At 55.2% G+C, this 25,163-nt stretch overlaps 2 protein-coding genes and 1 long non-coding RNA gene across 5 annotated transcripts; 1 reads left to right on the top strand and 2 right to left on the bottom strand.

The window, feature by feature from the left end:
- Nucleotides 1–1,249: 1,249 nt before the first annotated feature.
- Nucleotides 1,250–8,695, bottom strand: ZNF362 (zinc finger protein 362). Of its 3 annotated transcripts, none has more exons than XM_058854921.1 (8): nucleotides 8,553–8,695; nucleotides 4,624–4,687; nucleotides 4,232–4,490; nucleotides 3,824–4,145; nucleotides 3,501–3,725; nucleotides 2,579–2,657; nucleotides 2,347–2,505; nucleotides 1,250–2,276 (listed from the first exon to the last, which is right to left on the bottom strand). In XM_058854921.1, the coding sequence occupies exons 2-8, from the start codon at nucleotides 4,684–4,686 to the stop codon at nucleotides 2,160–2,162; spliced, it is 1,224 nt and encodes a 407-aa protein (XP_058710904.1). In that variant the 5' UTR covers nucleotide 4,687; nucleotides 8,553–8,695; the 3' UTR covers nucleotides 1,250–2,159. The 3 variants fall into 3 exon arrangements, with proteins under 3 accessions (XP_058710904.1, XP_058710906.1, XP_058710905.1); XM_058854923.1 differs by having other exon boundaries at nucleotides 3,501–3,691; XM_058854922.1 differs by having other exon boundaries at nucleotides 4,244–4,490.
- A 30-nt stretch (nucleotides 8,696–8,725) lies between these two features.
- LOC131587267 (uncharacterized) lies at nucleotides 8,726–12,579 on the bottom strand. Its single transcript, XR_009279329.1, has 4 exons — nucleotides 12,498–12,579; nucleotides 10,784–10,810; nucleotides 10,589–10,673; nucleotides 8,726–8,753 (listed from the first exon to the last, which is right to left on the bottom strand). It is a non-coding gene; the product is annotated as an uncharacterized LOC131587267 (long non-coding RNA).
- Nucleotides 12,580–18,660: 6,081 nt separating this feature from the next.
- Nucleotides 18,661–24,851, top strand: LOC131587485 (E3 ubiquitin-protein ligase TRIM62). The gene is made up of 6 exons (XM_058855416.1): nucleotides 18,661–18,884; nucleotides 20,213–20,629; nucleotides 21,822–21,917; nucleotides 22,825–23,081; nucleotides 23,152–23,267; nucleotides 23,707–24,851. Exons 2-6 carry the CDS (start codon nucleotides 20,222–20,224, stop codon nucleotides 24,255–24,257), a joined length of 1,428 nt encoding a protein of 475 aa, XP_058711399.1. The 5' UTR covers nucleotides 18,661–18,884; nucleotides 20,213–20,221; the 3' UTR covers nucleotides 24,258–24,851.
- Nucleotides 24,852–25,163: the final 312 nt, after the last annotated feature.

Genomic DNA, 25,163 nt, shown 5'->3' with positions numbered 1-25,163 from the left:
AGCAACTCGGGGATGTCCCCAAGTGCTACCCTGGGTGGTGGGACTTGGTGTGGGCAATGGGGACAGGGTTGTTACTGTGTTACCTGTGTGACCCTGGGCATCCCTGCTGCACCCCAAATTGGGAGGTGGCAGTGATGTTCCCCTCCCAGGAGCCTGTGGTGAGACACTCACACCTCCCAAGTCCCACTGCTTAGGGGGACACAGGGTCCCAAAGTAGGTGAGGTGGGGAGGGGGACAGGAGGGGGACAGGAGGGGGACAGGAGGGGGACATGGTGGTGTGTCCCTGGAGATGGTCTCGGGGGTGGGGGTGACACATCCCTGGAGCTGATGGGCCTGGTGAGGGGTCCTTGGCTGTAGCATCTGTATTTCAGGTGTCCCCAGAGCTGGTGGCCATGGAGATGGGACCCACTGTGACATGTCCCTGAGGCTGGTGGCTACAGCGTGATGACCCAGAGCTGTGGCCACCATGGAGTGAGTCCCTGGAGGTGGTGACAGGTTCCTGGGGGTCCCCAGGTGGCAACACTGAGCCCTCCCTGGGGTTGGAGGCCACACTGAGGTCTCACCTGAGTTTGTGGTCATGGTGAAGTGTCCCAGGCCACAGTGAGATGTCCCCAGCAGTAGTGGCCACAGTGGATTGTCCCTAGAGCTGGTGTCCCCAGCAGTGGGTCACTCACACCCCCCACCAGGAGCAGGAGCCACCCTGAGACACCAGTGACCAGTGTCTGCCGGTCACTGGGCACTGTGCCACCCCTTCCCTGGGGAAACTGGGGACAACGCACCTGAGGATGAGCCACAGTTCCATCCTCCCCTCCTGCAGCCCCACAGGAACCAGGCCCCCCACCTGTGTCCCCAAATGTCCCCACTGGGAAGTCTCCTCCCAATATATTTCCCCTCCTCCCCAACCATAACCCCCCAATTTCATTAATTCCTATTTTAGTATTTTTTTGTTCTGTTTTATTCTCTTTTTTTGGAAAGGGGCTGGGCTGGGGGAGTTTCACTCCTTTTCCACACTGTGAGGCTGTGCCCCCCCAGCTTCTCCAGGAATCACAATGCAGGACGGGGGGGGTGGAAACAACAGGGACAGGGACAACTTTTTGTCCATTTTCTCCTCTTTTTTCTTTTTTTTTTCTATTTTTCCCCTTTTTTAATAAGGTACCAACTAACGCTAGAGAGGCCTGGCCTGGCTGGGCAGCAAGGAAAATAAAAAAGCCCCAAAATTTGGGGAAAGGGGAGAAAAAAGGGGGCTAAGTGTATAAGAGGCGTATTTACACAGTATTAACATGCTGACAAAAAAAGTTACAATATTGATATCGTACAACATCGACGGGAGAAATAATGGGGGGTAAAAATAAGGGGATGAGGGGAAAAATAATAGGGGGGTAAAAAATAATAGGGGGGGTTAAAAATTAATAAAAGGTAAATAAAACACCCTGAAAAAACAAAACAAAACAAAACCAAAGAAACGCTGAGTTAAGGCTTAAAAAGTGTATAAAAAATAACACAGTTAATATCCAAAATGAACCAAAAAGTACAGAATATAGATGAGTTTGGGGGGAGTGCCCCCCGGCTCTATACAGGGGGTATGTACAGGCAGGCACAAGGCAAAGCAGGGGGACCCCCAAACCCCCCAAAACTGGGGCTGCGGAATGGGGGGGCCGTCCCTGGGGGGTTGCAGCTCTGCCTGCAGCTTCGCCTTTAAAAGGGACCCCAAATGAACACAAAAAAAACCCCCAAAATGGTTAAAAATCAACCCTATATGGAGGCGCTTGGGCCCAGAGTCTGGGGGGGTGGTGGGACTTTCCCCCTCCCCAGCTGCTTTTTGCTCCATCCACGGTTTGTTTTTGGGGTGAATTTCTGGTCTTTAGCAGCACCAAGTTCTTGGCCAATAAATATATATATATATATATATTTGTATCCAAAAATGGGGGGCAGGGCAGGCCTGTCAGGGGGGACACCCCCACCCCTACTGACTTCCCCCAAAGAAACCAAACCGCAGAGATTCAAAGTGCTCTGAAACCGTCTTTGGATGTCACCAAACCTGCGGGAGCCGGGCAGGAGCAAGGCCCGGGCACAGCCCGCGGTGCTGGGGGTCACGTCCTCCTCCTCCTTCCTCCTCCTCTTCCTCCTCCTCGTTCTGGGGGGTCCTGTCCCCTCCCCGCTTAGATGAGGGAGATCCGTACAGGAATGCCGGGCGACTCCGTCCGCTGCGGCGAGTGCTGGCTGACCAGGTGCTCCACCACCGTGTGTTTGGACATGTGCTTCATCAGATAGGTCTCCTGTGGGGGCACAGGGGTGAGCAGGGGGCTGCGGGCTGGGGGCAGGTTTTGGGGCATGCCCCATGCTCACCGAGGTGTAGGCACGGCCACACATGCTGCAGCAATAGGCCTTGGCGTGCTTGATGGCGTGTGCCGACAGGTGGATCTGCAGAGAGGCCGAGTCTGTGTACGCCCGGTAGCAGTTGGGGCACTTGTAGGGCTTGTCCTTGTTGTGCTGGCGCTGGTGGGACTGAGGGAACAGAGGGAGTCAGGGGGGACCATGGTGACCCTGTGCCCTTTTCCCCAGGTCCCCCCACACTGACCTGGAGGTTGGAGAGCTGGGTGAAGGCCTTCTCGCAGCCGGGGTGCGGGCACTTGTAGGGTCTGTCACCGGTGTGGATTCTGAGAACACACACATTGGGTCATTGTCACCCACCCTTCAACCACCAGGGACACTGCTGATGGCATCCATGGGGTCACATCTGAGTGGGGGGTTACAGCGGGCACAGAGACATCAGTGCCCCAGGAGGTGACAGGGGAGAAGGATACACGAGGCTGAGAGATGGGGCTGGGAAAGGATGCAAGTGCTGGAAACTGTGAAGGTGGTTGGGATGATGAATGTGGAAGAGATGGACTGGCATGCATGGAAAGACGACCACAGTGGGGTCATTAAAGGCGGTGGGGGCATGGTGAGGATGAAGAAAGCGGTGGAAAAAAGCACAGGTGCTGAGATGGCTGAGGAGATGGCTGAGCATGGTGGGACCAATAAAGGTAATGGAGATGATGAGCATGGTGGCACGATGGTGAATGTGGTCGGAAAGAAGGTAGTAGAGACAATGGAAGTACCAGAGACTATGAAGGTGGTGGGGGATGAGCAGGGTGGGGATAATGAAGGCTATCGAGTCAGATTGGCATGATAGGGATGATGAAGGTATTGGAGATGATGAACATGGTGGAGCCCATATAAGTGCTGAAAATTATGAGTGTGGTGGGGATGATAAAGGCAAATGCAGACAGCCAGTGTGGGGGGAAATGAATGAGCACAGTGGGAGTGATGAGTGAGATGGAGACTATGAAGGTGCTGGAGATGATGGGGGATGATGATGGAGATGATGGCAGCAGGACCAACAAACAGAGCAGGGCCGTAAAGGATGTCAGAAGAGATTGGTGGGTGTGGGGTGCCCCCCTGCCCCCCTCCCTGGACTGTGGGAACAAGTGTCCCCAGCCCCTCAGCGGGGCCCTCACCGGGTGTGCTGCTGGAGGTGGGAGAGCTGGCGGAAGGACTTCTCACAGTAGGAGCAGTGGTAGGGTTTGACGCCCAGGTGGATGCGCAGGTGCTGGGCCAAGTAGGAAGCATTGGCGAAGGACTTGGAGCAGTGGGGGCACTTGTGGGGCTTGGCCTCTGTGTGCGACTTGGAGTGGATCTGCATCTCCGACTTGGTGAAGAACGTCAAGGGGCAGACCTTACACCTGGAGGGTGTGGGGGAGAACCCCGCAGGGACCGGGCTGGGGTGGGGGGGCTCCCCGCCATCGCCCCCAGCCCCCTCAGTGGGCGAGGGTGTGCCTACCTGTACGTCTTCCCCTCTTTGGCCGTCTCCCCTGAGGCCAGGATGGGGTAGGGCACCACCAGCACCGGCGGTCCCGAAGGGTTTTCCGCCTTGATCTTTTTCCGGCCCCGCTCAGCCTTGGGTGCTCCCAGCAAGCCGTGGCCCTGGATTGTCTTGATGGAGTCGAGGAGGGGGGGGCTGGTGATTCCTGAGATTAGGGTGGGTGAGGAGGCGATGAGGCGGCTCTGGCTGGTGGAGGTGGGGGTCGAGGGGGTGGTGGTCCCCGTTCCTGGGCTGGATTCTGAGGTGCTGACGGCCGGTGCACGGGATGCCAGCCCCAACCCTGGTGGGCAATGTGATAAGAGCATTAATCTTGAGGGGACCCACATTCCCCTCTGCCCCCCAGACTGGCGGGACCAGCGGTGGTACCTGTGACAGTACCTGTGACAGTGCTGGTAGCTGGCCTGGCGTGCAGGGCCACATCAGGCTGGGGCACGGCCTGGGGATGCAGCCCCGGCACCTGCTGCAGCTTTGGCAGGGACATGATGGACTGGCTGCTCTCAGCAGGAGAGGGGGGCACCAGGAGGGGCTGCTGCGAGGCCACCGAGGTGGGAGGCAGGTGTGGGGGGCGGATCTTCTCCGCCATCAACTGCTCCTTGATTTTGTTGATCAGGACCAGGTTGTCCAGCTGAGGGAGGAGAAGGCAGAGAGATGGGTGAGGGCAGAGAAACTGGGACCCTTGGGACCCCCAGCCTCCTCGTCAGTGTTCTCCACATCCATTCATCCTCCCTTGTCCCAAAATCCCAGTGTAGGGGACTTACCTGGCTGGGCATGGTGGGGGGGGGTGGCCAGAAGTACGGGTTGTTGAAGCGAGGCTCCGCCATCCTGGGGAGAGAGGGATGCGGTTATGGGCCATCACTGGCTGCCACATGGCCCCTCCACCCTTCCAGCTTGAATCCCCCCAAACCATCACTCCCCCAAGAAGTAAAACCCAGACTCTGAGCAAAGGCAGGGAGCGGGGAGGGGGGGGGTGTGCGGGCAGGACTGGAGAGCCCCCTGAGCATCTTCCCAGATGAAAATTCCTGTAGGATTAGGGGGACACCAAGCACCTGCCTGCCTCCAAGACCACAAAACACTGGTGAGTGCACTAGGACACAATTTGGAAAAGGAGGAAGCTGAAATTTGGGGAAATCCCCCAAATCTCCCGAGCTCTGGAAGTATTGCTCCCATCCAGGAAGGGATTAGAGGTGGATGGGATGCTGCCATGGGAGAGGGTGAGCACAGCAGCAGATTGAACCCAGCAGCAATCCCAGCTGAATCCCCCACCCAAAATACGCCTTCAAAGCCAAGTGAAGTGCCTGTGACACCCAGGAGCAGCTCAACAGGAACACCCAGAACCAGCAGGGCTGGGAGATTTATTTAGATGCTTGAACGCATTGGGAAAATTAATTCTATATCCATGTTTGGGTAATGGTAAACAGCTGGAAGGGGACAGCAAGAGGATGATCCCAGCAGAGCAGCCCAGCATGACCAGGCATCACCATCCCAGCAAACCCCATTACAGGGGCATGAGGGTAAGCAGCTGTAGGACCCCAAAGGGATGCATGGGACTGGGGCCCCTGGGCGCTCTGGCTCCAAAGTAAACCAGGCCATGGCCAGGATTCCAGGAGAAACTAGAGCGATGCCTCCAGCAAAGTGCATCCCCAGAAGCTTTGGGGCTGGCGGGATTTGGGAACAATGAGCCTTTCTCTTCTCTCTCCTCCTTCTCCTCACACTCGCTGCCCCAGGTTTCAAACACGCTCTGAGCTCCCCATAGGTAGGTGGGCAGCACCCACAGAAACGGAATCCTGGTCCCACCAGAATGTAACATCCCAACAGCTAACCCAGCCTGAAGAAGCTGTGCGATGGACCATCCCCGTTTTGGGGGGAAACCAAGGCAGGGAGAAGGAACCACCTGCCCCTTGCGCTACAGAGCAGCCTGGAACAGGACGAGTTATGTTCCAGGGCATCAAGGAATGGGAGCAATTTCTCATGGCACACCTCAACCCCATGGCCCATCCAGGACACGACCCAGACATCAGCTTTGGGAATTCCCCTTCCCAGTTTTGAACCACTTGACCACTTCAAGTCACCTCCTGACTGCTTAAGCACCAAATTTTAGGGTTTTGAAGTGATAGCAGGGCTGGATCCCAGTCGCACAGGCGGAGACAAAGTCCCGCTCCATGCCACAGAACAGGAATTCAGGAATTCACTGTGGATGTTAAATGCACCTTCCCATGCATGGACGCAGCCACTGCCAGCTATTTTGTGTAATTATATATGTACCCACAGGCCACCCACAGCATACATTTACCCACTGGCTACTGTATGTGTATGTGTATGTGTGTGTGTGTGTGTACGTGTGTGTGTACGTGTGTGTGTACGTGTGTGTGTGTGTGTGTGTATATGTGTGTGTATGTGTGTGTGTGTATGTGTGTGTGTGTGTATGTGTGTGTATGTGTATGTGTATGTGTGTATGTGTATGTGTGTGTGTGTGTGTACGTGTGTGTGTGTGTGTGTGTGTATGTGTGTGTGTATGTGTATGTGTGTATGCGTATGTACACGTGTATGTACATGTGTGTGTGTGTATGTGTATGTACATGTGTATGTGTATGTACATGTGTGTGTGTGTGTATGTACATGTGTATGTGTATGTACATGTGTATGTGTGTGTGTGTATGTGTCTGTGTGTGTGTGTGTATGTGTATGTACGTGTGTATGTGTGTGTGTATGTACATCTATGTGTGTGTGTGTATGTGTGTGTATGTGTATGTGTGTATGCGTATGTACACGTGTATGTACATGTGTGTGTGTATGTGTATGTACATGTGTATGTGTGTGTGTACATGTGTGTGTGTATGTGTATGTACATGTGTATGTGTGTGTGTGTATGTGTCTGTGTGTGTGTGTGTATGTGTATGTACGTGTGTATGTGTGTGTGTATGTACATCTATGTGTGTGTGTGTGTGTGTGTGTATGTATGTACATGTGTGTGTGTGTGTGTATGTACATGTGTATGTGTGTGTGCATGTGTATGTGTGTGTGTATGTACATCTATGTGTGTGTGTGTGTATGTGTGTGTGTATGTGTATGCACATGTGTATGTGTATGTACATGTGTGTGTGTATGTACATGTGTATGTGTGTGTATGCACACGTGTGTGTGTATGTACATGTGTATGTGTATGTGTATGTACATGTGTGTGTGTGTGTGTATGTACATGTGTGTGTATGTGTATGTACGTGTGTGTGTGTGTGTGTGTGTACACATATGTAAGATCTCTTGGGATGATGGGCACAGGATGAAGGACACTAGTGCCAGCGTAAGGGGCTGGACACCAGGAACCAGGGACAAAAGTGGAACTGGCAGTAGGGTTGTAAAGAGGCAGGCAGTGAGCAGGAGCTCAGGCAGGAGGCCTCTGAGCCCCCATGACATGACCAAGCACCCCTGCACCAATCCCCCCACCCCAGAGCAACCGTGGGAAAACAGGAAACCAGAGCTATGATTAGAAAAGGGTTTTTTGGAGCTGATCCCCCATCTCAGCAGGTGCCCTGTGACCTCTGTCCTTCCCGTCCATCCATCTGTCCATCCTTCTCCCTGTCCCGATATCATGCCGGGCTCCAGCGGAGCCAGCAGCAGCACCCACACGGATCAAAGCCCCCGAACCATCACCAGGACACGGCACCAACCCCTGCACCAGTCCCAGGATCCTTCCTGCAAAGCTGGAGGGGGCTGAAAAGGCACGAAGGGTATTTTGGGGAGAAAAGCATAAATATCACATGTTTCCCCACCCCCACCCAAGCAGGGCTTACTAAAGAAATGAGAAATTATTTGTAAAACCACCACACTCGGAGCTGGATGAACAAGAGGGAAGAAATGGTCAGTGTTGCCAAAATAATTATAAAAATCCCTGTTCCTGTCCCGATTTAATGTTACAAATTGTGCGGTGTTTCGTCAGAAACGGCGTCCCTTTCTCTGGGGCTAGGAAACGGAGTGGGAGGGGGAAGAAAGCAGATGGAAAAAAAATATATATATATAAAAACTCCCTTTTCTCTATTCTCAGCTAACTATGAAAAATGGAAGCTGACATGCAGCAAAGGTGGAAAAAAAAGAAAATCCATTAAAATGGAAATTATGAAAGGTAGGGAATGCTGCGGCACGTCTCCCCCCAGCTCTGCAGGACACAGGGGGTAGATAGGGCTCCCTGTGCCCCCCCAGCTTTTGGCTTGGCAGGGGGAACCCCTCTTGGGTAACATCTCCAATGGCATGGGATCCTATGGTCCAAACCATGGTGGGAAGCGCCTCTGACATCCTCCACAGGGACCAGATTTGGCTGCTGAGGGGTTGTCAGAGGTTATCCCCAGGGACAAAGTGGGTGCCCAAAGCATGGTGGAGACCCAAGCAGCCCAGCCAGAGGAGAGGGATGTGAGAAGAGCGAGCAGGAAGATGCATAGAGCCCCAAAACCATGGGCTGAACCTCAAATTCCCAGAACAGCACAGTACCCGGCATCATCGCTCAGCCAGGCCAAGGGGGGAAGCAGCAGCACCCTCGAAAGAGACCAGAAGCCTCCTCGCCTCCACACCCATGGGGAAGGAAGAGCAGGAGAAGCTGGCAAGCCAGGGCTGGGGGTGGCAAGGGGAGAGCGGGGGTGGTGGCAGCGAGGGGGCGGCAGTGTCAGGGCCGTCAGGTTCGGCGGTGATTGGTACTCACAGGGTGGCCTCTGGAGCCAGGTGGGCGCAGCTGCCTGGGGAGACGTGTCGCTGAGGCTCCAGATTGATGGGAGGTAGATGATGGCACGGGTGGGCACGAGCTCACTAGAGCCTTCCAACTTCCTACCCAACTGCCGCTAAGTCAAGCTACAGTTCTCTAGGGAACGCCTCTACCTTGGCAGCCCTCTCTGTCTCGCCTTCGCTGAAATAAAAAGAAACAAGAGATTTCTTTTCACGGCACAGCCGAGAGAAAAGGGGCAGCTCCCAGGGACCGGCGAGCGACCACCGACCTGGTACAGCCTGAAAGTGGGGGGTCTGGGAGGCGAAGGGAGGGATTTGGGGTGACCAGAGCAGCACTTGGTAGCTAAACATGTCCTCAACCAAGCAAGACATCCAGTTTGGTGTCCCCAAGTATCCCAGCAAGAGCATCAGGGCAGAGCTCCCACCCTCCATGCCAAGCAGCGAGCGCAGGAAAGCCGGCGGTGGCCAGAGACGGCGCATTGGGGAGAACCAAGCTGGGGGATTGATGCGCATTCCCCCACCCAAATCTCAGCACGTCCTTCCCAACACAGGTCAGGCCAGGGATGGTGACGCTGGCCTGGGCATATCCCTGCGCCAGGGAACCCAGCTCTGCCTTGCACCATGCCTCAGTTTCCCCCTCAAAACACAGGGCCAGGGCCCCTGTCCCCTCTTAAGAACAGGTTTCCCTGGGGTTCACCTGGAGCAGGAGAAGTTTTGGAGGGAAAGCAAATGCTCATCCACAAAACCTGCGTCCCAAAGTCACCAGGGTAGGAACTGGCATCTAGCACTATCCTCAGGGAATGCACATCTCTCCCTACCCAAACTGTCCTCATCCAGGAGGGATTCACCCCAAGGCAGAGGGGGCAGAAGGCAGGCATGGCTGCGAAGCAGGAACGCCGGGCGAGCCCCCTGTGGCTCGGGGAGGGGGTGGCCCGCACACCACAAGAATTCACCCAAGATGGAACCAATTAAACCCCCGGCTTCCGCCCCCCGAAGGGCCCTGGGCTGGGGCTTCTCCTTCTGCATTTCCAGCAAAACCAACCCAAAATGAGCCCCCAGCCTGGACCAAGGGTCCCTGTGCAGGAAAAGGGATGCACGGGGCAGGGTGAGAAGCCAAGAACCAGTGGCAAGCAGGAGGGAAGGCAAAGCTGTGCTGGAGACCCCCGCGGGGTCCCCAGCTCTGGGGTGGAGGAGGGGGGACCAGGGTGGCAATGTTCCCAAAAGATGGGGGCCGAGGCAGTGTGACCCCAAATCCACAGTTTGGGTTCAGTGACCCAGAAAAGGGGACACAGGGACAGCCCACAGGGAGACCCAGAGCCCATATGGTGACACACCAGACACAGGGGACACATGCCCCATAAAACACTCCCCACCCTGGGAGGTCCTGCTCCTGTAGACCCCAAATACACCCCCCCTCCAAAAGAAACCAGCAAGGCACCCTGCAAGGCAAAGGCAGCAACAAAACCAGCCTCGGAGCAACTGCCCACACCTAGCAGCACAGGGGTCACCCATGGGTGACAGCACGCAGGGAAACCGAGGCACAGGCAGGGGATCGCCCCGAGGAGAGAGTAAGAGCACCGGATCCAACATGCACTTGTGACATTGCGCCCAATGACCAGAAATCCACAATTTTAAGGGAAAAAGCAGAAGGTGGGGGGGTTGAGGGTGAACGTTATTATTTTATGCATATAAAGGCACATTTCTTAAAAGGGAAATATCAAGGGGTCACACATATGCTGGGAGCAGGGTCCCCTCCCTGCACAGGGGGCAGGCAAGGAGTCCCTCACACCCCCAAAATACCCCCAAAAAAATACCATGCCCCCGCTTATATAGAAATATATATGTCCACATATAATATCTGGATTCCAGTGTGCATATATATATTATTTTTATAAGCACACATATAATGACATGCATGCACATTGTTACGTTAGATGCTATTTTAAGATGTAAATGTATAAAAAAGCAGGGATTTTTTTCTCCCCGTGATCCCCTCGATCCAGCCATCATGCCCACCTCTGCGAGTACTGGCGTTGCTTCCCCTTATCCGCGTCCATCTCCAGCTCTAGCTGAGACCGGGTGCTGCACGTGGGGCGTTTTTCTACGGGGGGACAAGGAGGAGGACAACTTCACACACCCCGAACCCCCCGCCAGCCCCCGGCGCGCGAGATCCCACAGCGGAGGAACAAAAGCGAAGCGGCTCCGACCTACCCGACCCGTGAGAACGTGGGGTTTTGCCTGAAAATAGAGAGAAAACAACAAAAAAAAGGAAAATAAAAAAGAATAATAATAATAAAAAAAAAAAAAATAGTGGGTTTTTTTTATAGCCCTGCTCGCCCCCAAGCTGTTGGGAAAGCTGAGGGATGGGGAGCTGGCTGGAAAATTGGGGGTGAAATCCATCCCCTCACCCTGGACCCTCCGCCTCTTGGCAAATCGTACACCATGAGGGACTTAAAAAACTTTTTTACCTCTCTGCTAAAATATCACTTTATAATCTCAAAGGCCTCAGGCTTGAAGCCGCTTTCACCTGCTCCATCCTCCCTGGGTTAAAAAACCCGGCTGCTATCCGAAGGACTGCAGGCTTGGGGGGGAAAAATAACCCAACAAGGAGCATCCTCCAACCTTGAAGGGAAAAAAAGAAATCAAAATTATCAGATTCATCATTCCTGGGTTCAAATCCATCACTGTGGCCACGCCGGCTCTAAGCTGCCCCCCCAGGCCCCCTGACGTGGCCAGGAGATTATGAATGTATAAATAGTATATTGCTAAATATATGTTGGAGAGGGACAGACGGACCTCTGGGACACAGCCACAGAAATTTGGGTCCCTCGCTAAAGCTGCCGCATTCCTGCCAAAAATGCCATGAAAAAAAATATCTCCCCCCTCCATTAGACCTTCCAGCCAGCGAGACCACTTTTCTAGACAAAACCAGTTAATGCAGAAAACACTGAAGAAAAGGAGGAAAAGAGGAAGGAGAAAAGGAATTAAAATGGTGAAAATTCTAATAATGGTGATTATGAGGATGGTAATGATAATATTCAGTCCCTGCACTGCTTCTGTCACCCCCTGTAAGCAAAAAAAGTCAGAAAAAAGCCAAGAATGCATTAAAAAAAAGCAACCCCCCCCTCCAAAACATGCAACATCCACAAAAATAGGTACGTTCCGCTGCAATTAACTTTTCCATTAGACCATCCAGAGGGAAAGAAAAAGGGAAAATTCTGGTAAATGGGTATTTTCCTCGATGTGCCCCCCCCCCCTTTCCCCCCTTTTTTCTCTTTTCCTTCTTCTTCCTGCGTGGAGTGGGGGGGGTGGCGGAATAATGATGGTAATAATGAAAAAAAAGAGGTGGAAAAAGGCGAAGTTTGGTTAAGTGAAGTTGAAATTCTCAACCTGGGAGGGGATTTGCGGGGGGGGGGGTGAGGTTTGACAGACAAAAAGGCCGGGGGATGGGGGTGGAAGGGGGGTTTGGGAAAGGGGGGGGTGGCCCGGCTGGGTGCTCCCCCCACCCCCCCTCCATCCGCCGCCTCTCCCACATTCTCAGACGTTTTTATTAAAATTCGCAGACAAAAGGCAAACAAAAATGGCAGCCCCGGCTTATTTTTAAAACGCTAGGACGGGGACGCCATGTTCTGCAGGGCTGAGGGGAGGGGGAAGGGGGGGTGAGGGGGAAAAAAGGAGGGAAATTTTTTTAAAATATTGATTTAGATGAAAAATGAATAAAAAGCAGCTCGAAGAGTGGGGGGAGGGGGGGGAAGTGTGTCGAGGTCCCTCTTTTCCCGCTCGCCCCCAGGGTGCGGGGGGTTTCGGGGGGTTTTGAGGTGTTTTGGAGAGGGGACGGGGGGGTGGAAAGGGAGGGATGAGGGATATAAAAAAAATAATAAAGCGAGGGGGGGGAAGGTAAAAAAAAAAAAGACACTTCCTATACCGACAGCCATGGTGCCCCGCCGTCCCGCCGGCTCCGCCGCACGGAGGAAGATGGAGCCCCGCGCCGTCCCCCCGCCGCCGCCCCCGCCCCCGGCCCGCCCGGCCCCGCCGCCGCCACCGCCCGCCCAGGGACGGGCTGGGCTGGGGCACCCCGGCCCGAAGGGGCTCCCCGGGACCTGCAGCCCCCCGAAACCGCCGCAGCCCCAGGAGAGCTCCGCAGCCTGCGGTTCCCTCAGCCCCGGGAGGGGTCCCCGATGCCCGCAGACCCGCAATCCCTCTTGGCTCCTCAAAACTCGTCAGCTCCCCAAACCCCCTCAGGCCCCCAAGCCCCCTCAGCTCCCCGTTTTCCGCAGCCCGTTATGGCTCCCCAAAGCTCCGCAGCCCCTGGTTCCCTCAGGCCCGGGAGGACGTCTCAGCGTCCATAGCCCCCCGAACCTCCTCAGCCCCATCAGGGCTCCCGGTTCCCTCAGCCTCCAAAACCTCCTCAGCCCGCCAGTCCCTTCGGCCCCGGCAGGGCTCTCCAAACCTCCTCAGCACTCCAAACTTCAGCAGCCCCGGGAGAGCTGCCCACGGTCCATAGCCACCCAAAGCCTCCTCGGGCCCCCAGACCTCCTCAGCCCCTCAAGCCCCCTCACCTCCCCAAACCCCCTCAGCCCTGTCAGGGTTCCCTGGTTCCTTCAGACCCCCAAATCTCAGCCTCTCTAGTTCCCTCAGGTGCTACAAGTTTCCTCACCCCTCAGATCCCCTCAGTTCTTCTCAGCCTGCCCCACTCCCTCAGTATCACCATCCCACCCCAATTTCCACAACCCTCAAATCTCAGCCCACATAGTTCACCTCAGTACTGCCAAAATCTCCAGAGACACCCATTTCTCTCCAGTTCCCAGTTCTCCTCAGCCCACCCAAAGTTCCTCAATGCCCTGGATCCCCTCAGCTCTCCTCTGACCCTGCCAAGTCTCAGATCCCTCAAACCCCAACTGTGCGGTTCCCTCACTGCCTCTAGGGCTTCTCAGTGTCCTCACCTCCCCAAATCTCCTCAGCGCCTCCAAATCTCCTCATCCCCCCTGTTCCTCTTAGCCCACCCAAAGCTCCTCAAATGTCCAGATCCCCCTAGACCCTCCGTTTCACTCAGACCCCGCAAAACCTTCTCAGATCCCCCAAATCTCAGACACACCCCCAGATCTCCTCAGACCTCCAGTTCCACTCGGATCCCTCCAAACCTCATCAGATACTCCAGATCCCTTCAATTCCTTCCATTCTCTTCAGCTTCCTCCAGCCCCCCCCTCAAATCTCCTCATCCCCCCCCAGTTCCCTCAGCACCTCCAGGACTCCTCAATGTCCCCACCTCCCCAGATCTCCTCAGACCCCTCCCAAATCTCTTCAGCCCCCACAAATCTCCTCAGACTCCTCAAAATCTGCCCAGACCCCCTAAAATCTCCTCAGACCCCCAGTTCCCTCAACCCCCTCCAGGTCTCCCTAAACCCCTGCCCTCCCCTAAAACTCTTCAACCTGATTCCCTTCAGCCCCTTCAAAAACTTCTCATGCTCCCAATTCCTCTCAGTCCCCCCAAGCTGTCACCCCTCCATTTCCCCTCAACACATGCAAAGCTCCTCAGATCTCCTGATTCTCTTCAGCCCCCTTGGTTTTCCTCAGCCCGACACCCCCAATCCCTCCAGTTCTCCTCAACCCCCCTGAACTCCCTTAGCCCCTCAAATCTCTTCAGCCACCTCCAGGTCCCCCAACACGCTGCCCCTCCAGTTCTTCTACCCCCCACAGTTCTCCTCAGTTCACCCCCACCAATTCCCCTCAGCCCCTTTGTGAGGCTCCACAGCCCCCTCAGGGACACCCCCAGTTCTCCCTGTACCTCCTCATCCCCCTGAGGATCTCCCCATTTCCCAGCAGATCTCCAGCCCCTCTCAGGGTCTCCCCCAGTCTTGGGGGCCCCCCAGCTCCTCTGTGGGTCTCTTGTAGCCCCCCAAATCCACAGACAATACCCACAGGGGAAGGAAAAGCAGGGCAAATCCCATCCATTCCCCTTCTCCTAGGTTCAGGGGATTGACCCCTGGAACTTCTGAGTTTCCACTTTAAAAATTACTTCAAAAAAACCCACAAAATTACGGCTCTTTTTCATGTTTTCCCAAAATGTTCTGTCACAGAGGAGGATGGAGAGGAGATGAAAGGAAATGATGCCTCCAAGAGAGATGGGAAATGGGAAAGGATTAGGGATGGCATGGAATGAGATGGGATGAACACCCAAAAGGTCTCCACCACAGAGTGTACATCGCTTTGCAGCTGCCCGGGATGTCAGAAGCCCCTGGAACAGGTTCTGGCCATGGCAATGGAACTGGGACAGAGGCGCCGTCCCCTGTGGGACCTCTGGGCCTGTCCCTGGCCCTCCCCACATTCCCACTGCTCTGTCAGCCCTCCAGGCAGAATCCCCCATCACTCAGCACTTCCCCATCCTGGAAGGTCCCCAGGTCCATCAATTATCCATGATTCAACCAAGAACCTGAGCCAGCTCCAAAACTCCCTTTTTATCTGATTTTTGGATATTGACACCCAGAAGTTGCCACCTAGCATTGTTGGCACCCCAAAATGGAACACTGGGAAAGCCTGGATCCCCCTAGAGCTTCCCTGATGTCTGAGTTCACCCTCGCTGGGTTAATTTCCATCAGGGCTTTCACTTCTGCTGTGGGATTTTTTCCCCTGTGATTAAGAAACTGGTGGTTTTAAACCTCAGCACCAATTTAGGCATTTTCTGATTTTTTTTTGTGCGGGGAGTGGAATTATTCAATCCCAACTCTGCATTGAGAGGAGACGGTGTGGGTCACTGCTGAGCTTGTGGGATCCACCAAGGACTGGTGAACATCTCCTGGGATTTTTCTTGTTGGGACTGGCTGGGATAAATGACACTCCGGGCTTTTTTTCCGACCCTACTTTGGGTGGATTAGTCTTGGGTGTGGGAAAGGGGCCCCTTTCCTGGGAAGGTGGTTGGTATGCAGAGAAAAAAAAAAAAACAACAGCAAAACCCATGCCCAGCTCCATCACAGGCTGGAAAATGAAGGAAATTAGCGCTTGCCTGCTGAAAAAATATGATTCCAAGGGTGGCTTTGCTCCCAGGATAGATCCAGCTGCGATTGAAAGGAACGGAAAGCAGGAGTGGAAGGAAATCGTGCTGGAATCACCAGCAGAGGGTTTCGGCAAAGCCACGGGGCCATTAGATCTGCGCAGAGCAGTGTATCCTTCCTATTCCAGCAGCACCAGGAAGCCAGATCCATCCAGGATCTCCAGCTGACTCAGCAGAGAATAGGAAATTTTTATGGATGACAAAGGGGGGTTTTCCAGTGAGAAATGCGACCCTTAAGTGGTGATACTGGGATCCCGGAGAACTTTTCCAGTGTTCCCAAAGCCTGTGTCCCAGATCATGGCACACCAGGACGGGAATTCTTTGGGAAACACCTTCATCACACCCACCTACTTGTTTCCTTCCCCAAAAATCCCTTGTTTTCCATAAAAGAATGGTTGAAAGCACCTACCAGAATGGGTTCCCCAGTATGGGTGGGCACACCAAGCATTGGGGATGCCAGTATTCCCAGTGCCAGCTATCCAGATGAGGGAAAATGTTCATCCCAGGCTTCTTGGCATTAGCAACCCCAAAAAGTAGTTTTTTCTCCCCGGATTGGCAGCCATGGGGAGTACAAAGGGCACTCTCTGATGCTAGTGTGAAGCAAACATGGAGGTTTTGGGGTGTTTAGTAAATGCTGGAAAAGAAATCCCCTGAGGTGCCAGAATTTCCCATCTCCCTGCAAAGGGGAGAGCCCTTGGGCCCTAATTAGGTAACAAGTTAATTAGGATTAATTAGTTACTGTTTGCAAAGCACTACAGAGATGAAACATGTCAGTGTGCGGAAGTATTCCTGCTTCCTCTATGGAGGAGTGAAGGATCCTCCTTAGGAAGGGGGTCTATAAAGAAAGTTGGGATTAAACCCAGTGGGATGGTGCACTCCGGGAGCAGGCGGGATGCTCCCGGCATTCCAGCAAGGATGTGTCTCCATGCCAGGATGGAAACACACATGCCAAGGGCTGAGCAGGCACGTCCCAGCGTGCCCATCCTGCCAGTGGCAAGGGGGAACATTCCAGCACTGCGGCTCTCCAGGGCCTCCCTCCCTTCCCGCCAGCATTCCCGGCACACGCAGCACGCGTGGGGTGGAGACAGGTTTTCCCTGCCCACCGGCTTTGCTGGATCACCCCAACCCCTTCCACACTGTGCAATCCTCCAGCCTGCGAGAACCGCAGCAGGGAAAGGCTGTGTATCCCATAAAAAGATTTGGAATCAAGGCACGGTGGAACCCCCCCCCCGGCTCACACAGGGTTTACCAGGAGGTAACAAAGCCAATTTACTAATTAACTGGGATTAATTTCCCTGTTTGCCCAAACCACGCTGTGGTTTCCCTTCGTTGCCCAACGATCTGCCAGGATGAGTGTTGGCAGTGCTGGCTGAGCACCACATGCTCCAGTGGGATGATACTCTCCATTGCCCCAAATTCCTGGAAATTTCAGCCAAATGCTTAGGATACAATTAAATAACCCCTTAACTACATGGGATGGGATCCCCTAGCCCTGAATCTGGATCTGGGTTGAAAAAAACATTTTTTCTTCTTTCCATGGTTATTTGATATCATTCCAGCCGTTCCTCAGTCCCCAGAGGGTCCCAGAGGGGAGACATGACCTGAATTCCTAAAGCAGGAAAACAAGCAGGAAAAAAAAAAAAAAAAAAAAAAAGTCCATGTGGGTTTGTTGTTTTGTTTTTTTTTTTAGCTGATTCCAAGCTTTTGGGGCCTAGCAGGAAGAGGAATAGAGCAGATGGTTATTCCCTGGAAGGGGATGGGAATAACCGGGAGACGGGGTGTACCTGAGTTTTGGGGGGAGGAAAGGGGAGTGCCAGCAGTGGGGTGATACAGCAGTGAAAGCCGAAGGGTTTGTTCCTGTTGGCTCCTGGCCAGGCAGTCACGCCTCTTCCCAAATATGCAGCTCAGCTTTCCCTCAGGAACTGTGTCTCCTTCCTCACTGCCCCCTCCATCCTCCAGCCACCCGTACTCCCACCCCAGGGTTCATCATTTGTCTCTCCAGTCCCTTAAGAGGGGGAGTAAAGGATCCCTGAGGATCCCAGGGGGTGGAAACCTTGTTATGGGGCAGACAGTGCTGCCACTGGTCCCAGCTGGTCTTGACTGGTCCCAACACAGCCAAGCATCACAACGACCCAGTAGACACCTGGCACCCAAAACTCCTCTCTGATTTTTTGCTAAATTGGTACATTTGGGGGGAAAGTGGTGTTTTCTCAGCAGTAGGTTTGTCAGTGTCAACTGTGGGGTCACCTGGCTCTGGTCACTGGCGGGTGCAGAAAACTAGGAGGAAGAGAGGGATAGATGGGTGGGAGTACAGGGGGAAGGAAGGATAGGCAGGCTGGATAAACAAATGGAGAGACAGAGGGATTAAGAGCTGGATAAGAGAAATGGGTGGATGGGAGAGCAGGGGTCAGATGGACAGATGGACGGATGGATGGATGGATGGATGGATGGATGGATGGATGGATGGATGGATGGGTGGGTGGATGGATGGGAGTCCAGAGGGGTGGACAAATGGATGAATGCGTGTATTAAGGATGGGGAGATGGGTGGACTGAGTAACAAGGAGATGTGGAGGGATGGATGGAGGGACAGAGGGATGCACAAAGGGAAGCATGGATGATTGGACACAGGGATAGACAGATAGACAGGTGTATGGACAGACAGATGGAGAGAGGGACAGAACAGACAAATAGATGGATAGAGAGATTAAGTTCTGGAAGGGAAGAAGGTTGGACAGGGGACAGAGAGGTAGGTGGAAACACGGATGGACAGAGGACAGAAAGACAGACAGACAAATGGATGGATCAAGGGGTGGACAGGGAGATGTCTAGGTAGAGGAGAAAAGGATGGACGGAGGGACAGATAGGGATAGAAAAAGGTCCTAAGGTCAGGATGGGGAACGGTCAGTGTCCGGCTGTCAGGACAGACGGACGGCACGCGGCTGGAGAGGCTGCAGCCCCTTTAAGCGCCCCCCCGTGGGCGGGCGATGGTACGCGCCGGTGAGGCCGCGCCGCGCGGGGGACAATGGGGTGGGGGCGGGCCCACTGTGGGAGCGGGGGGGGGCGGGCAGGAAGTGCCGCGCGGCCGCGCCCCCTCCTGCTCGCCCACCCCCGGCCCATCGCGGCGGGGCTGCTCCTGAGGCGGCGGCGGGACCGCGGACCCCACCGGCACCGGCACCGGCACCGGCACCGGCACCGGCACCGCGGACCCCACCGGCACCGGGAACCGGGCAACGGCACCACAACAGCACCGGGCACCGGCTGGGTGAGGGCACCAGCGCCGGCGGCTGAGGGAGACGCGGGGTGGCATCGGAGCGGGAAGCGGGCTCGAAGCCGGGGCTCCGGTGCAGCCGCCGACAGCCCCAGCCCCGAGCCCCGCAAATCTAGCCTCAGTCCCGTCCCCTCCAAGTCCAGCCTCACGCAAGGCCCCCAAATCCGGCCTGAACCCCACCAACTCAAATCCAGCCTCCATCCTGACTCCCCAGATCCAGCCTCAGCCCCGGACCTCAAATCCAGCCTCAGCTGCATCCCCCAAGATCACTGGTACCCCCAGTTCCCCCTGTCAGACCACCCCGCATGCTCGGGGTCTGATTCACCCCCAGGCTCACGCCTATTGCAGCCCTATTGTGTCCCCTCCCAGTCTTGCTCTGATCACCTCTATCCCAAATCTGCCTCACTACATCCTGATACTTCCATTCTCCCTATTGCATCCTGATCCTAGGGCAACCCCTCCAGCCCCACATTGTATCCTGACCCCCAGTTCCCCCCCTGCACTGCAACCCTAGTGCAGCCTGGCTCCCCACTGCAACCTCTTGTGTCCCTGTTGTGGCTTGATCCTCCCATTCCCCCCAGTATGACCCTCACAGCGCTCCCAGTTGCATTCTGACCCCCTATTCCGCCCCTTTGTAAATCCTCCAGCTTGCCCATTGCCTCCTTACACTCCCATTTCCCCCCACTGCAGCCCCTCCAGTCCCCATTGTATCCCAACCCCCATCTTGCCCCCCATTAAAAACCCTGCATGCCCCCCATTCCCACCTGACCCCCATCCCCCTTATTACCATCCTCACCCCTACTCCCCCTTTCCTCCTCACCCCAAGTCCCTCCATCCGCTTCCTCCCCCATCAATCCCCATTCACCCCCTCAAACCCCTACCCCAAGCCCCCATTCACCCTCTCACCCTTAACTTCCCCCAACTCCAAACCTTCATTCACCCTCTGTCCCCACAACTTTCCCCTCAAGCTCACCCCATCCCCAGCCCTCCACTCATCCTCCCAACCTCCCCTCCCAAACCCCATTCACCCTCTGACCCTTATCCCAAGGCCACCACTCACCCTGTCCTCCTTCAACCTCCCCCCACAACTGCTTCTACCCCAAGCCCCCCTTTTACCCTCTCCCCTCTGAACCCCCTCATTCGTCCTCCCCTCTTGATCCAAAGCCCCCTATTCACACTCCTGCCATCACCCCAAGCCCCCCATTTACCCTGTCCCCCCATGGTCCCCCTCCCCACAATCCCCCATTCACCCTCTCCCCAAGCCCTGCTGACCCTGTGCCCCTCTCACCAGCCTCCCCCTGACCTCGTGCCCCTCTCCCCAGCCCCCAGACATGGCGTGCAGCCTCAAGGACGAGCTGCTGTGCTCCATCTGCCTGAGCATCTACCAGGACCCAGTGGGGCTGGGATGCGAGCACTACTTCTGCCGCCGCTGCATCACCGAGCACTGGGTGCGCCAGGAGCCGCAGGGCACCCGCGACTGCCCCGAGTGCCGCCGCACCTTCCCCGAGCCCACGCTGGCCCCCAGCCTCAAGCTGGCCAACATCGTGGAGCGCTACAGCGCCTTCCCCTTGGACGCTATCCTGGGGGCCCAGCGCAGCTCCTTCCCCTGCAAGGACCACGAGAAGGTGAAGCTCTTCTGCCTCACTGACCGTGCCGTCGTCTGTTTCTTCTGTGATGAGCCAGCCATGCACGAGCAGCACCAGGTTACCAACGTGGACGATGCCTTCGAGGAGCTGCAGGTGGGTCCCTGTAGGGTTCCCTGCCCTGAGTGGCTCCTCGAGGCTGCTGTATCCAGCTGGTCCCTCTCGCTTCCATGGCAGTGCCCTTCCCTTTTGTCCTGAGCTACACCCGTCCTGAGCCTGTGGGGGTCAGTCCTGTGGCTTCCTCCCATCTGTCCATCCCTGCACCCCTTCTTTTCCTTCTTAGGGTCAGCCCTGTGCCTGTATCCTGTCATTTTGTCTGTCCCTGCACCCCTCCTGTCCCCATGGAGGTTCAGAGGCGTCAGTCCCATGGCTTCCTTGGGTCTGTCCATCCCTGCAGCCCTCCTGTCCCTGTGGGGGTCATCCCTGTGCCATTTTCCTGTCTGTCCTTGTGTCCCTGCACCTCTTCTTTTCCTTGTCAGGGTCAGTCCCATGCCTTTCCCCATCAATCTGTCTCTGTACCCCTTCTGTCCCCATGGGGATCTGTCCTGTGACTTCCTCCTGTCTCTGTTGCTCACCCCTCATGTCCCCGCTGGGGTCAGCTCTACGCCTTCCTGCCATCTGTCTGTCTGTCCCCACAGCCCTTTTGTCTGCATTGGGGTCAGCCCCATTCCATCCATCCATCCATCCATCCATCCATCCATCCATCCATCCATCCATCCTCCATCATCCATCCATCATCCATCCATCCATCCATCCATCCATCGTCCATCATCCATCCATCAATCATCCATCCATCATCCATCCATCATCCATCATCCATCCATTGTCCATCCATCCATCCTCCATCCATCCATCATCCATCCATCATCCATCCATCCATCCATCCATCCATCCATCCATCCATCATCCATCATCCATCCATCATCCATCCATCCATCATCCATCCATCCATCCATCCATCCATCCATCCATCCTCCATCCATCCATCCATCCATCCATCCATCCATCCATCGTCCATCATCCATCCATCCATCCATCCACACTTCCACCACTGTCCCTCTGGGATTCTGGGATCCCCCTTCTCCATCGCCGCTGTGAGTTTTTGGGAACCCTCAAATCACCCCATAGCTAAGCTGTCCCCCAGGCAGGACCTGTAATCCCCCACCCCAGGCAGGACCCTCATTCCACAGCCCCATAACTCCATGGTTGGTTTATGTGAGAAAGCACCCTGTGGGATCCCTTTTTTCCACAAATTACCTATTTATGGATTTTCCCTCCCTGTACCCAGCGGGAGCTGAAGGAGCAACTCCAGGGGCTGCAGGAGAGTGAGCGTAGCCACACAGAAGCTCTGCAGCTCCTCAAGAAGCAGCTGGCTGAGACCAAGGTACATGTAGGAGCACCGCTGTCACCCCTGGGGACCCCCATTTTTCCCCATTTCACAGCCCCCCAAAGCAGAATTGGGGTCAATCTCATTGCCACCCTGATGATACCCCAGCCCTGGCCCTCACCAGCCTTATTTTGGGACTTCCAAACACTCCAGACTCTACAATTGCATAGATTTACCTCATCTTTTCCTTCTGTGGTACCCCAATGGGGCTGCTCATCCCTCTGTAACTTCTTGCAGTGCTGCTTGGATTTATCTTTTTAATTAATTTAATTAATTATCTCCTCACTCAAGGGTTCAGTGTCCATTAAGGTTCAATTTTCTCCCCATCCCCACCAGCAACTGAGGTGGGGTTTTTTTAGTTTTTAGGGGTTATTTTAGGAGGTGTTTTTAGCTTAGGTTGGTTTCTTGGGTTTTTTAGGAGGTTTTAAAGTGTAATTTGAAGGGGTTTAGGGGGGTTTTTAGGGTATTAAAAGGGTTTCTTTAAAGATTCTTTAAGAGCTCTTCAAAGTTTTTTGGGAGGTTTTTCAGGGTTCTTTTGGAAATTGTTTTAAAGTTCTTTGGAGGATTCTTTTAGGTTTGTTTTAGGTTTCTTGGGGAGATTCCTTAAGGTCCTTTTGTAGGATCTTTGGGAGGTTCTTTTAGGATTACTTCAGGATTTTTGGGAGATTTTTTTTAGGTTATTTTAGGTTTTTTGGGGAGGTTCTCCTAGGGTTCTTTGGAAGGCTCTTTCGGTGGTTCTAGGATCCTTTTACTCCATTTTTTAAGGGTGCAAGATCAAATCCACCCTTGTAGCCCCCAGAATTCCCTGATCTGATGCCCTTTTAGATATTTATTTGGGGATTAAGGAACTCATGGGTTGACCAGCAGAGCTTTAGGTGTTCTTAACCCCCCGTTGCACCTCAAGTCCTCAGCCAAAAGCCTGCGGGCGACGATCGGGGAGGCGTTTGAGCGGCTGCACCGGCTGCTGCGGGAGCGGCAGAAGGCGATGCTGGAGGAGCTGGAGGCTGACACGGCACGCACGCTCAGCGACATCGAGCACAAGATCCAGCGCTACAGCCAGCAGCTCCGCAAGGTGCAGGAGGGCACCCAGATCCTGCAGGAGCGCCTGGCCGAGGCAGATAAACACGTCTTCCTGGCCGGCATGGCCTCCCTCTCTGAGAGGTGGGTGGCAGTGAGGGGACGCTGGGGTCCCTGGTGTCACCCCCACCTTGGCACCATGTGTTCTCTGCAGGCTGAAGGGAAAGATCCACGAGACCAACCTGACCTATGAGGATTTTCCCACCTCCAAGTACATGGGTCCGCTGCAGTACACCATCTGGAAATCCCTCTTCCAGGACATCCATCCTGGTGAGAGCACAGGGACGGGGGAGCCGTGAGGGATGGGGCGGTCACCAGGGACAGGAACACACCAGTGAGGGATGGGGAAGGGGACATCACCTGTGAGGGAAGGGGATGTCACTGACTAGGGATGGGGACATTACTGAGAAGGGTCTGGGACATGAGTGATGAGGAGCAGCAACACACCAGTGAGGGACAGGGACACACCAGTGAGGGACAGGGACACACCAGTGAGGGACAGGGACACACCAGTGAGGGACAGGGACACACCAGTGAGGGACAGGGACATCACTGACAAAAGATGAGCATGAGGGCAGGACACCCCTGTGAGGGTCAGGGACAGGGCCACCCCAGTGACCTTCCACCCATGCTGGTTTTCACCCTGGTGGACAGAGCACCAGCTCCAGGGCTGCACTAACCCTCGTTCCCCCTGTCCCTGTTGTCCCAGTGCCAGCAGCACTGACTCTGGACCCCGGCACTGCCCACCACCGCCTCATCCTCTCAGACGACTGCACCATCGTGGCCTATGGCAACCTGCACCCACACCCGCTGCAGGACTCGCCCCGGCGCTTTGACGTGGAGGTGTCGGTGCTGGGCACCGAGGCCTTTGGTGCTGGGGTGCACTACTGGGAGGTGGTGGTGTCTGAAAAAACCCAGTGGATGATCGGCCTGGCCCACGAGGCCGTGACCCGCAAGGGCAGCATCCAGATCCAGCCGAGCCGCGGGTTCTACTGCATCGTGATGCACGACGGGAACCAGTACAGTGCCTGCACGGAGCCCTGGACGCGGCTGAACGTCAAGGGCAAGCTGGAGAAGGTGGGCGTCTTCCTGGACTACGATAAGGGGCTTCTCATCTTCTACAATGCTGACGACATGTCCTGGCTCTACACCTTCCGGGAGAGGTTTCCTGGGAAGCTGTGCTCATATTTTAGTCCTGGGCAGAGCCACGCCAACGGGAAGAATGTCCAGCCATTGCGGATCAACACTGTCCGTATCTAAAGGGGGTTTTGGGGGTGTCCCCCACCCTGCCAGGTGTTTCCCCGCTCCAGGAACTGGTCCCGGTGTTGGGCAGGATCTGGCATTCCGCCCACTTCTCTCAGTCCTGTGCTTCCAGGGAATCCCAGTGTGGGGGGCTGGGACATGGCAATAAAGGATTTGGAGAGAAGGGGCTGGGTGATGGAGAGCCCCAGGGAGGGGTGCTGGGCTGGGGGCACCATGGGGTGCCATGACAGGGGTCTCTCACCGTGCCAGGGGTGTCACACTGTTGGTGGTCACCATGCCGTGGGACATGTACTGTGACATGTGTGCCACACGTACAGCACCATGCCGAGTGTGCTGTGCTGGGCCGTGCTGTGCCACGCTGTCCCACCCCTGGCAGGGCTCCATGTGTCAATGTAGGGGACACTGCGTGTGTTGGAATGTACAGAGGGGATGTATGGGAGCTGGGCTGTGAAGGGTGGGCTGTACAGAGGGTGTGATATGTGGGGAGTGGGCTGTGTACAGGAGGTGGTACAGAGGGTGCTGTGTGCTGGGCTGTGATACAGAGCTCCACACAGGGGGTGTGATGTGTTGTGCTGTATAGGGGTGTGGTGTATGGGGATACAGAGCCCTGTACAAGGGGTGTGATGTGCTGTATAGGGGTGTGGTGTATGGGGATACAGAGCTCTGTACAGGGGGTGTGATGTGCTGTATAGGGGTGTGGTGTATGGGGGGTTGTGTGTAAGGGCTGGGCTGTAGCAGGGTGGATATAGAGGGGTGGGCTGTACAGGGGTGTGGTATATGGAGGGAGATATCTCGTGGGTGAGCTGTGTGGGGTAGTGATACATAGGGGTGGGCTGTACAGTAGAGTGATGTAAGGGGGTGATGTTTAGGGCCTGGGCTGTGTCGGGAGGATCGTATAATGGG

The sequence above is a fragment of the Poecile atricapillus genome, chromosome 22 (genome assembly GCF_030490865.1).
Source record: "Poecile atricapillus isolate bPoeAtr1 chromosome 22, bPoeAtr1.hap1, whole genome shotgun sequence".
NCBI classification, from domain to species: domain Eukaryota; kingdom Metazoa; phylum Chordata; class Aves; order Passeriformes; family Paridae; genus Poecile; species Poecile atricapillus.
The sequence above is the reverse complement of the archived record's forward strand: the minus strand, read 5'-3'. Positions and strand labels throughout refer to the sequence as shown.

Excerpts from the sequence above, each read along its gene's own strand:
- LOC131587485 (XM_058855416.1), top strand. The coding sequence starts at position 20,222 with ATGGCGTGCAGCCTCAAGGACGAGCTGCTGTGCTCCATCTGCCTGAGC. Across the intron at positions 20,630-21,821 it reads ATGCCTTCGAGGAGCTGCAG|CGGGAGCTGAAGGAGCAACT; the intron begins GTGGGTCCCTGT and ends CCCTGTACCCAG. Across the intron at positions 21,918-22,824 it reads AGCAGCTGGCTGAGACCAAG|TCCTCAGCCAAAAGCCTGCG; the intron begins GTACATGTAGGA and ends TTGCACCTCAAG.
- ZNF362 (XM_058854921.1), bottom strand. The coding sequence starts at position 4,686 with ATGGCGGAGCCTCGCTTCAACAACCCGTACTTCTGGCCACCCCCCCCC. Across the intron at positions 4,146-4,231 it reads TGTCACAGGTACTGTCACAG|GGTTGGGGCTGGCATCCCGT; the intron begins GTACCACCGCTG and ends ATTGCCCACCAG. Across the intron at positions 2,506-2,578 it reads CCCAGCTCTCCAACCTCCAG|TCCCACCAGCGCCAGCACAA; the intron begins GTCAGTGTGGGG and ends CTGTTCCCTCAG.